At 40.0% G+C, this 12,399-nt stretch overlaps 1 protein-coding gene across 3 annotated transcripts in view; it reads right to left on the bottom strand.

Moving 5' to 3' along the window:
- The window catches only part of RARS2 (arginyl-tRNA synthetase 2, mitochondrial), a 38,536-nt gene that overhangs the window by 8,779 nt on the left and 17,358 nt on the right, over nucleotides 1–12,399 (bottom strand). For all 3 annotated transcript variants that reach the window (XM_065833204.2, XM_065833202.2, XM_065833205.2), the window contains exons 10-14: nucleotides 10,639–10,745; nucleotides 9,928–10,023; nucleotides 6,984–7,044; nucleotides 2,765–2,841; nucleotides 1,346–1,470 (exon numbers count right to left, since the gene is read on the bottom strand). In XM_065833204.2, the coding sequence (XP_065689276.1) occupies nucleotides 1,346–1,470; nucleotides 2,765–2,841; nucleotides 6,984–7,044; nucleotides 9,928–10,023; nucleotides 10,639–10,745 (466 nt within the window). The remainder of the gene's footprint in view (nucleotides 1–1,345; nucleotides 1,471–2,764; nucleotides 2,842–6,983; nucleotides 7,045–9,927; nucleotides 10,024–10,638; nucleotides 10,746–12,399) is intronic.

The following is a 12,399-nucleotide window of genomic DNA, read 5'->3' as shown; positions in this document are numbered from 1 at the left end:
GAGATGAGTAGAAAAAAACAGGTTGCCAATAATGGAAATTTAAATAAGAGACGAACTGTGTACAGCAAATAAAGTGTTTATATTAAGGTACTTAAGTAAGCAGCTTCGGCTCCACCTGCCTTTTAAAGCTAGCATTGGCTGTTAGATGCCCCACTCCCAAAATTTTTCCAATGACAGTGAGGTATTTTGATGCCACGCACAAGTTTGTAATATCTTCCACTGTGCATCCGAACACTTTTCAAACATTGAAGACATTGCTATGAGTCAGGGATTTATGATTTCTAATTTAAGAAAGGGGAAGTAAGGCAGGAATTCAAACATAAGGGTTGACATTTCTACAAGCACAGGTAGGATTTAGGATCTAGTGGATAAGCTCTGGGGAATGCTGCAGTGCCATCTGAACACATTACTTCTGCCAGCTGTACTTCTGCCTACTGCTTGTGCAATGGAACATGGGTCTGTACCTCTGCCATGTCAGTTCAGTCCAGCACAAAAATAAGTTTGCTTTGCAATCACCTATGATACTAACCTCTAAACTGAAGCTCTAAGCTCCAGTCCTCTCTGCAGTAAAACTGGTTTGAATCAAGGTCCACCCTTCTATCATTCTGCATGCCCCCCCTTCTCCTTGTTCATTCTACAAGCAAAATTGTCTGGATTTAAAAGGCTGAGGAGGCAGAACAAGGAAGAAGCACATCACTTAAGCTGAACAGTTCATTGATTGAATTCAGCACCCAACTCCCGAAAGCACAAGAGGGGGCAGCATTTCCCCGGGAACTGCTTGAATCTTTATTGTGTCAAGAGAAAACGGCTCTAGGGCAGCAGCCCGAGGCCCAGGCAAACAATCCCTTCTGCAGGTTCTGCCGCTGAGCAGCGATCTCCTGCGGACTCCAGAAACAGTCATGAAGCTGGGGGGTGACATGGCAGCAGTTGCAGACAAGCTACACTCAATCTTGCCAGAGAAAACTGTCAGAGCTACAGATCCTTTGGATGAAACCTGCCTGTTCCCTCAACACCAGCCCCAACCCCACTATTGATTAGTTTGTCCCTCCAGAAAAAAGCAACTGCTGTCCCCTCAAAGGCAGGTACTTCCTTCCCTGTGCAAAAGCACAATGAAATAATTTCACTGAATGTTAAAATTTGCAAATCTGTAATTTAGGGACGTTCAGAGAGTTGCAAAGGATTATGTTAACATTGTTTATATCATGGGAGATAGGAAAAATGCACAAATCAAGGCATATCACTGTGATTAGTCTGATGCAGGGAAAAGTGCGGGGTAGAAAAGAATGACACATTTTTGATCAACACAGAACATCAAAACAAATTAATAAGACCTGAAATAGCTAACTTTTTGCAGAGGCCATGTTTTGTAACATCCGTGAGCGAACTTCATTCAAAACATCTTCCAGGAAAATTACTTCACCTCTCCGAGTCTTCATCCCTTGAACTAGACCAAAAGACACATGCTGGCACCTGTGTTGAAAAGCAGCAGGACCTAAAATTAAATTTTAATAAAGAGAAATGTTTGCAGTGTTTATTCAGTGCTGGATTCTTACCAGGAACCAGAAATAGCAGCTGAATAAATAGTGCTCCAACATGGGAATCTTGGTGATATAATCAGTAACTCTCAGTTCAGCAACCAAAGCTCCATACTTACTATATAATGGGAAAATTATGATCAGGATTATGATAACCTGGTCATTTGCATGCACTTGGGAACCTCTCTTGCTACTAGCTTTAGTACAGAGGACTCAACACAATAAATTGCAATAAATTGAGGAGAGGAAGGATGTAGACAGATCAAATTACTGTGGCAGCACAGAACTGTTAATAACATTACAAAGGGAGTCATAATAATTCAGTTGTGGCCACATTAAACTAAAAGTGTAATTAATCATTGCTAATAACAAAACATTCATTACGTCTGCTTAAAATAATCCCAACCATTATTCTGGATCCATAATCTAAAATAATTTCAGTGCAACTTTAGGCACTACAAAAGGAGGCAGATTATTATTCCTGAAGGCTAAAATTCTGTATTTAACCACAAAAGACATGCATTCTGTCAGAGAGGAATATGATTTAGCCTGCAGATCCATTATTGACCTTTGCTCAGATTGATAACAAGATTGGTAATTACAATGAATAACAGCGGGGATACATTTCCCTGCAATAGGTACTTCAAGCCTGAAGCACGATTCAAACTCAGATTCAGATCTCTGCTAAAATATTGTACTTCAAGAAGTAATTGTTTAATATGGGATCACACAATACCCCAGAAGCTATGCCATGAAGCGTCTGAAAGATTGTTTCCTTTTTTCCCATTTTTACATCAAGCAGTTATGAAAGACCCGTTCAATGAGAGGCAGGGCTGGTTTTCACATCCTGAACACATAAAATAGAGCAGCCCAGCAGGAGCGGACATACAGAATGAAAAGGTTGATGCCAAGGACCCGAAGTCCACAAGGTACACGGCTCTGAAGGTTTTGTTTTCTTATGTTTTCCTCCTCACTGGACTAGCATTAGTTGGGTCCTACAGACCAAATGTCTGCTTGCACTCTGGCGCTCGGTGGTTGCACACCAGCAGCACATCTTGTAGCCTAGTTTCATCCAAAATGCTTACATGATGTGCTACAGTGTGGTGTTGGATAGATACAATCAGGAGATTCTCTCCAAAAGAACACTCCACTGAAATTCCGATGTACATATTACATATTCTTAAAAAAAAAGAAAAAAAAGTATGTAATAAAGATTCATAAATACATACCTTTCTGCCCAGTCATAACCCATGAGCTTCAGTATTTGAAACAAATGTTGGAAGTGATTACTTTGACTTTTATCTGTCTAAGGAATAGAATTGGTGCATATTAGAAAACACTCCAAATTTGATAAGGATTAGCTTTTAACACACAAAAACACAATACCACAGATACTGTGCCAGTAAGCCACCGCAAGCAGAATTAAGACCTATGAGGACAGGTAAGACTTGAAAATGCAACAGCTGGAATCTATGGCAATAGGATTTTGCATCTTGTCAGAAAAAGTAACCTACCTTTGAAAAAATCATTGTTACTAGGTCACGAAGCCAAAGCCATGAACAGAAACGAAACCTTGCTGTTTAGTGTCACATAAACTGCGAGCTGCCCATCAAACAAAATGTCTCCGTTTTCACTTCAGAACCTTGCTGCTCTTGTTATATTCCCATATTCTACATCATCAAACTTTAAGGTTCCTTTGGCTTAGGAACAGAACACTTCTTTAAGCCCTCTCTCTCCAGAACCCACTAGTTTCTTTTGTCTCCAGCATGATTTGAGGAGGTTTACATCATAAGTCTGGTGCATAATTAAAAAAAAAAAGTATAAATTACCACATTTTCATATTAATGATGCATATTGTGCTCTCTTCCACTTCCAGTTACTCTCTCCTATGACTCAAGGCAGTTTCTGGTGGAAGTTTCTTTACGTCTAACAATGATCTTTGTTTTTCTAGATACAGCTCTTGCTATGTGAAGTTCACTTTCTTACCTAGTTGCTTTGACTTCATCACTTAAAGACTCCTTTGTCCCTCCTTAAAAAACACTGCAGTGATAAACAAATAATCACTATTTCTTTATTAGTTTGGTGTTGCAAGACAGAGTCAGCAGCGAGTGAAGTGCTTAGCTGCATTTTTTCTCAACTCTATCGTTGTATCAAACCTCAAGCACCTGCCTCCTCTTTCATGGTCCCTCATAACCTGCTCTGCTCCTGTCCATCACCTCTCTCTGTGCGGATTCACAAGCAAGGCTGATAAATGGATGGCGGTGCTCAGCATGTCAAACAATGCCTTACAAACTCTTTTCCATACACTTTACATATGAGAGAAGCTCTCTGTACCTGTAACAAAGCCAGATGTCTCTCACTGAAAGATCTCACAATGAACTTTATCAAGCTTAGATTGAGGCCAGCTCACTGGCCAATGCTGCCTCGTGGTTTCCTCTACTTCTGTCTAGGTCTGAATCCACCTCTATTCTCCTGTTTTACATGAGATTATATATTCTGTGACAGAAAATGGCTTTGTTTTGTTTACACAACAGCATGTCCCTCACCACCTGGACCACAATTATAGCATTTAAAAGCCTTTTTGGAGGACTGCAGTCTTTTGTGAGTAGTTATTGTGATAAAACATCATACTCACTGACAAAAGACTCCAGTCCTTCTGAACAGAATTTTTTCTTTGTGACTGTTCACAGAGCGGAGTTTTCAGCTAAAACAAAACTAAAAGCCAACTTACGTTTGCAATTACTTGTCTCAACCAATGTACATAGAAATAGCATACAGAAGAATGTTCAAAATCATCAACAGAAATAATCTAATAATAATTTAATACCTTTTTAAAATGATCCTTTAAACTCCCATTGAAATAAGAACGTGAAAAGAGAAGCCAAGGTAAGAACACCTAACAGGCAGTACAAGCTGAATTCCAGGTTTCAGCTGGCAACCTGAAAATTAAGTATCAACCCGTGTGTTTTGGGGATGCTGTGCGATACAGCAAGAAGCATAACAGTGAGTGTTTATTATGCTTGAACAATCCACATAATTAAAATTGCATGAAAAGCAAATTTGTTAAGAAGGATGGAAATAAATACTAGGAGTACCACACAACTTTATCTCTGCCTAAAATTGATACTCAAAACATGGATGTGTAAGTAGGTTAAAAAAGAAGAACCCACAGACCCTAAAACCAGATTTTTTTCATAGTTTCATAGCATGGCAAAAATAACACAAATGCTCAAAAAGAAGATTCATATTATGAAGAATGGCATTTTTTTTCTTTACAGGCCCCAAAATCAGATATCTCTGTCCAAATGCGGCCTAAGCGGTTAGCTTTATGGGAAAGATTTGCAGTCTGACAAGGTGGATTATATTAATATTTAATTCTTCATATACAGAAGTGTTTTCATCTCCTGCTTTGCATACAACACTCAACAGAATGTTAGCACCTCTGTAATAATACATGTCCCATATTTTTAAATGTTTTTAATGTTTTGCTCATATCACTGCATTTTTAAAAATTAAGTAGGATTTTTAAAAAATATAAATTGATGAATGCACTGATTTGTAGTCTTACAACTAATAAACCAATTTAATGTTCTTTTAAACAAGTTGATCTGACAAGAATAAGATGATCTTATGCAATAAGACTCCAAATAATTTTCTTGTAATAAGATTGGGATTCTGAAATACATTTGTATTTAATAATGAAAGACTAAAAATATCAGTGTTCTTGCCTAAACCCACGAAGTCCTCCCACCTCTGTTAACACTGAGTAAATCCTAACCCACTACAAAGCATTGGCACAAAACAGCAGCAAAACTTAGCAAGGCTGGCAGCTCCCTCATCAGGCTATCTGTCCCGCAAACTCTCTTAACAGTTTACGTTACCACCCTCTTGTTTTATGACCCACTTTCTAAGCCACCAGAAAGTCAGAAATGATAGAAATACTAACCATGTAATCCAAAAACTACGCAGCCTTAGCAAGGTTGAGAGAACAGGACTAGACAGGCTGATCTGTCATTTCCAACTTGAATGAGATACAGATTCTGACAGTCACATCGATCACACCACAGTCTGGCTGTGCTGTGTATCTGGACCAGGAGTCATTCAAAGATGCCCAGGCAAGGAAGTGAATGATTACCAGAGTTCAGCTATGAGCAGCGAGTCAACTCAAGACTGTTGCTTTTGTACCTCCTCACTCTATTAGTTTAACATTCAGCCCCCATCCTAATTCGTGGAAAATACTCACCCAACTATTTTCTTTTTTTCTAATGACTCCTTCTGCCTTGGTCCCTGCTTCTTCGTGGTATAAAAAATACAAATAATTCTGTACTCACATGAACTAAGCAGGGAGCTTCCTTAACTCCTAAAGCATTGCACTTTCCCAGCGACACTGCCCTTCGATGCCAGTGAATCTACTACCTTCCAGTCAGTAGAGGTAACCTCCTCCCAAAAAACACAACAAAAAAACCCCTGTTCTGTGACCACCTGTGGGAATGACAAGTTGGTAGAATCTTCCTGAAGACTGAAAATAAAAGGACGAATGTGACTTAACTAAAACTCACACTTTAAACTATCTGGGTATTTAACTTCATGCTTACTGATCTCTTCCCTCTCCCCTGATTCATGGTATTTCTAATATTATATTGGGTTTTGAAAGGCTTGCACCAGAGAATATTTATGGGCTTTACCAAACACATCATAAAGAACATGCCAGAAACCTGCAGATTTTTTCCTCAGATCATTAACTGACTTCACATAATAGAATACAGTTTTCATTTTTTTTGTTCTAAATCTGGGGAAAAGAAAAACGTAAGGGCATTGTGTGATACATCCTTGGTAATATTAAAGCAAAGAAGTTTCACACAAGTTTGGGGATAATCCTGCTATTGATTACAGATACTGCTGAAATTGTTAAAAAGCAAATTAATCAAACCAAGAAACATAAAAAGATTTTCTGTCTACAACTGCTCCACATTGATTAAGCAGTACCTTATGTGCAACATCCACATAATGAAACCGAGGCACTGTTCAAAGCCATAAAAATTTACATTTCAGATGAGACACCAGGACTTCAGAGTAGACCTAGATTCATTTCAGAGCATTAATTTCTACATTTCTAAATTAACATTTTACAACCCCTTATAACACTAACAGCTTTTTCTGACTTTTTAAAATATTAATTACAACATTTATATGGAAAATATATCAATTGAGTAATAGTCCATTTAAAATGAATTGCAATTAATTTTTAAAACAGAGAATAACTCCAGAGCTGATTTTTCAACTGTTCAGTGGGTTGTGAATCAAAACAAAACCAAGAAGCACTGCCATGCTGAGGGACAGTTGCTGCCCCCAAAAACATATGCCAGAATCATATTGGGAGTAAAAGGCTCCCTGGATTATTGGTGACAGTCAGGCTCTGAAGTGTTTGGTGAATCTAGAATTACTTACCACATAAATCATAGTATCCCAGCTATGCTTATTCATTCGGTCTATAGCAGCAGCAAGATCTCTGTAAAAGATAATGAGAAACTGTTTGGAGTGTCACTCAAACATACCTCTTAATTTGCCCCTTGGGAAAATAATCTACTCTTATGGAGGCAAGAGGGCTGCCTGATTAGAGGGATCCATGTATGCCTGACATAAAAAAGAGGACACGTATATTTCTGTTCACTATGTGTTTGAATTTTCTTTTTTTTTACCATCAGCTGTGGAAATTACTGAGGAAACAGTTCTGGTCTGTCTCCCTGCTGGGACAATGAATCAACTGGGAGACTTGAGAGAAACGACCCTCTCCTGGAAAACTAACCCAGTGTTCATTGTTATGTTACATGATAAAAAACCTCATCTCCACACACACAAAGTAGACAGAGAAGCAACTCACTCGCGTCCCTCCCAGGGCTGTCACAGCAAAGCCATTAGCCTCATGTCCCAGTCTGAAACCCACCTCAGGGGTCACAAGAAGCAGCTCTGTGGACCACCTTCTGACTGAGGGAGGTTACTGCCTAAGGGACACGGAACACACGGGATGCAAGGGAAAAGCACTTTGCAATTGCACAAGGCTTATTATGGGATGTTTAGGGCAACAACAAAAGATATGAGAAGGCAGATAACATGATAAAAGGAGCAGGTGGCTTGTAAACTGATTGCTGGTTAGTATGTTTGTCCAGTTGTGCCCTGCACCTCATCAGCACAGCCTGTCCTGTCATCTTCTCATTAAACTCCACCTTAAACTTTTCCTGGGTGAGGTTGTCCCTCTTCTGTGTGCATGTATGTTTGGAGGTCTAAGTATCAGCAACTGGAGCTGTGGACCACTGGTTATACAGGGTATGACTCTCTGGTGCCAGCAACTGAAGGGACTGGAGGTAAGTGAAATTAAGTAATAGCAACCAGAGTCTGACCATGTGTTACAGAGGTCAAGATGTCTCTGCTGCCAACAAGCGAAGTGAGAACACACATGTCCACATGATTGACAGCAAACATCAAGCTGAATTAGCCAGTAAGCAGGTGAAGTGCCCTGGAAGCCAGGCACATGTGTGTCTTCAAAGATGAAGCACCCAGAGGAATCTGTACTGTGGGCATCAGGGGGTCCAGGCCAACTGCTGAGAGACCGTGGGGCCTGGGGTTAATGGAGAAAGACCTGCCTGTGTACATTTGTGTCTCTGTGGAGGAGGCAACAGGGGAGATCCAGGGCCAGCTGCTGGATGGACCACACATCTAAGCCTCATTACTGGAGGGAGCTGCTGTGTCTGTACCAGTAGCTGGAGTGGGGCAATGGATCATGGGGGCTCGCACGGCCGTGTGCCAGCCAGTGGGGAGACCTGGGGATCCGGGGGCAACTAAGGGGCACAAAATGTTGAAGCTCAGCTACTTGAGAGATCCACACTATGTATACATACTCTATACACATAATCCGTATCTACATTACTTACGTATAAAATATTTATCACATATATACATGTGTGTGTATATATAAATACACACACGTATATTGCTTCACACTATTAGACCTTCACGCTAATAAGCCAGAGGGGAACAAAATTATGCCATTCATGCTGAGTGGTTTTGTCTGTGTTGCCCTGTTTGGTTGGCTCTGTGTATGTATGCATGTGGGTATGTTTGTGCCTACTGGGAACAGCTGCTCAGCCTTTACTGCTGGTTGGACCTGTGGGCACAGAGCTGTGGCAGGCTTGCTTCTGTTCCGCTGCAGACTTCAGCCCCTGCCTGTACAGCATTGACTGCAGCATCTCTCTAATACCCTTGTCCTGAAAAGCTGTACACAGTTTACCCTGAGGGCTAGACATCTGAATTATTTACATTACCAGCACAAAGAAACTGTTAAGGCTTCCATATACAAATACCCAAGAGGAATTTTAAGCTACTGATGAGAAGGCAGGAAAACAATGATAAAATTGATTGTACGCTGCTGGTGGCCCACTGAGTCAATGAAGACATGGCTGAACAAGCCATTTATTTTTTTTTTTTTGCTTCACACTGTCAGTAAACATATTAAGCAAAGGAATTTCTAAAACCTTCATTATTTGGCAAGTGTTTATTAGATGAAGAGATCTCAGCTTTGTGTTCAAAGTCAGCAACTGGAGAAATGATTTATGGGAAAAGACTGGTTAAGGGGAGAAAAAGTATTTAAAAGCAGTTTTTCCTGACCCATTTTCATCCCACCATAGTTACATTGCTAGCTTCAGTTACAATTACTCATTAACAAAGGTGCTCCAGCCCAGAAATAAAAAAGCTTCAAAATCTGCACTATCAGTTATAAATGTAATCGTGCACAAAAGTTTACTGGCAAAATAGGAGGCAAGTGTCCTGCTTTTGGCTAAGATACAGTTAATTTTGTTCCTAGTAGCTGGTATAGTGCTATGTTTGGGATTCCGAATGAGAATAACTGATGTTTTAGTTATGACTAAGTAGTGAAAGACTTTTCAGCTTCTCATATGGTACCAGGTGCACAGGAAGCCGGGAGGGGACACAGCCAGGACAGCTGACCCACACTGGCCACAGGGATATTTCATACCATGTGACATCATGCTCAGTATATATTTTGGGGAAGAAGAAGGAAAGGGAGGACGTTTGGAGTGATGGTGTTTGTCTTCCCAACTAACCATTATGTGTGACGGTGCCCTGCTGTCCTGGAGATGGCTGAACACCTGCTTGCCCATGGGAAGTGGTGAATTAATTCCTTGTTTTGCTTTGCTTGTGTATGCAGCTTTTGCTTTACCTATAAAAGTCTTTAACTCAACCCACAAATTCTCTCACTTCTATGCTTCTGAGTCTCTCCTCAATCCCATCAGGGGGGAGCAAGTGAGCAGCTGTGTGGGGATTAGTTGCTGGCCGGGGTTAAACCACAACAGCAAGAAACACAGATGGGCTTACTTGCCTTGTTATATAAAGCGATGTCCCATCACTACGCATGACGGTGGAAAACGATGAGAGGTCTTTCTTTTCTGAAAGATCCACAATTCCTGTCCCTTTTCTGTAAGTTGAGAGAAAATACTGAAGTAACTGCAAGCCAGATCCAAAATACAGGTCAAGTTCAGGTAAGATAAAGGTCAGAAACAAAATTAAGGCCTCTTGCCACAGAACCTCCTCACTCTAGACAATCTCATTCTTTTCTCTGAATGACTGTATCCTTTAAGTCTTTTAGAAGACTGTTTCATCTACATTTATTGTCACCATTGCTGATGCCAGAGAGCCGCCTGCCCACATTCTGGTGCATTTCATGACTACAGCTTCTGTCTCAGTTCAGCCAGGCAGCACATCAAGGCAAAGATCTCATCTAAATCTGGTAATTAAATGGCACATGCAGCTACTAAAGTAATTAACAGCCTAAAGGGCCATCAGGAGTTGAACACTGTCATTGCACCTAATTTGTCACAGCCAGGCTTCTGTGCTAGCCACAAGGAAAAGTAAACTCAATTTTGAGCTGTGAGTGCACAGCTCCTGTTGGCCTTCTACTAGAACAGCTACCAAAACCATCTAAAGAAAACTCTTCCCTATAGATGACATACACACCTCAGTCATATTTAATTTGAAATGCAACTGAGTTGTTAAGTAATCTACACCAGCAGATTGAATAATGAGGTCATACGTTGTTTTCTGAAGGAGTCCTTTATTCTCCAACATCTTTAGAACTTCCTGGGACTTCTCTTGGTAAAGTGATTCTCCAGAATATTCATCAAAGTGCACTCCCAAACGCTGAAAAGTTCCAAGAACATCAAAGGGAAACACTGTTAGACTGAGGGTAATCATTTCTTCAAACTAAGTTAGATTATAGGTTTGTGTCACAGGTCAGATAGAGTGCAAAGACTAATTTTATTCCAGGAAATGTCACTCCATTGTTAAAAGGAAAGGATGTCTGGATTTTGATTTAATTGATTTCTGCATTAGAATTAGTCTCCCTGAGTTTAATACAGTGTTGGATATAATATTCATGAGAAATTAGGAGTAAACTGGAGAGAGCTATTAGTACAAAAATTCTAAGGTAGATCTCTTAACTTGTTGTGCTAGAGGTGAAACCACTGGACTGCAGAGAAGTTACTTGGACTTGAAATCAATCCTATTTTGAAAGGATGCTCACAAACACTGCTAAGCACACACAGATCACCATTACTAGGAAGGCAGAGGGTATACCTATGAGAGATGGAATGACCTTAACTGTCAAAACTGGGTAAAATGTAATAGTATAAAAATACCAGGTTTTTAACTGAGTGCAACAAAGTGGTAAGTCCATCAGCTTGATACTTATTAGTTTGAAAAATAATTCAGAGAGAAAGATCTAGCAGCACCAGTCCTCATGTGATCAATGATGAGTGACCATCATGATGCAGCTGCATACACAACGCAATAACAACTTACCTGAACAGGTCAGCTTCCCAGCAGGATTATCAAGGCTGTGTCTCACTTAGGAGATCTTAACAGAGTACTTGGCATGAACCCAGTGATATGTTTTAGGGAAGAAATTAAAGCACAGCTAGGTTATCTGGATTACTGAAGAAGGGGCAGGCCACTTCTCTTTTAACTTTGCAATCAAGGATAAAAGAAGACATGACCAATTTCTACAAATACATCAAGAGAAAGGAGATAGAAAAGTGCAATTTTAAGTAAGGAAAAATGCTAGGAGAAGGAAGTGGTATAAAACAAGTCACAAATTCTTTGGAGCTATGAGTTAGAAAAAAATGTCTAAGCCCATTAAAACTGGGCACCCATGAAAGAATTTCATTGAAAGAACACGGGAAAGAAGAACACTAGCTGGTTTTCAGATAGACTCTTCAGTAAGATTACATAGTATTCATACAAAAAGACTGGATTCAGTGACAGAAGTTGCATCTCATTCCTGTTTTCCAAACTCCTAAGATTCATTTTGTGGTCAGTGGCACAAACATCTCCCACGAAACAGTGGACACTGGCTCCATTCTTGAGATTACAGTATGCAACAGACGGCTGTATATTTAACTCAACTCAACCCAACCTGCAGGTAATTTATGCACTGATTACTATTGTAAACTCCTGCTGCTATAATTACTTACACTCAATTTAATGTGCAACATACATTAGATCACAAGTGTGAAAACAGGCTTATCTCCTAATAAAATTTATGACATGGAAACTTAAATTTAGTGGGTTGCTGCTGACTTCAAAGATAAAGGAAAACTGAACGGTATTTATCTACCACTGATTTGCTTTGCTGCCTAGCACCATAATCCGAGCTTTAGAGTTTCTGAGAAGGGAGAATAACTCAGAGGGTCAATTACATGGAATCCATTAAACAAAATGTATCTAGGCTGTTAGCAACTAAAGTGACTGCCTACATCAACTACCGTGCTTTTCCCAGACACAAAGGGGCATAACC

The sequence above is a fragment of the Patagioenas fasciata genome, chromosome 3 (genome assembly GCF_037038585.1).
Source record: "Patagioenas fasciata isolate bPatFas1 chromosome 3, bPatFas1.hap1, whole genome shotgun sequence".
NCBI lineage: Eukaryota > Metazoa > Chordata > Aves > Columbiformes > Columbidae > Patagioenas > Patagioenas fasciata.
The sequence above is the reverse complement of the archived record's forward strand: the minus strand, read 5'-3'. Positions and strand labels throughout refer to the sequence as shown.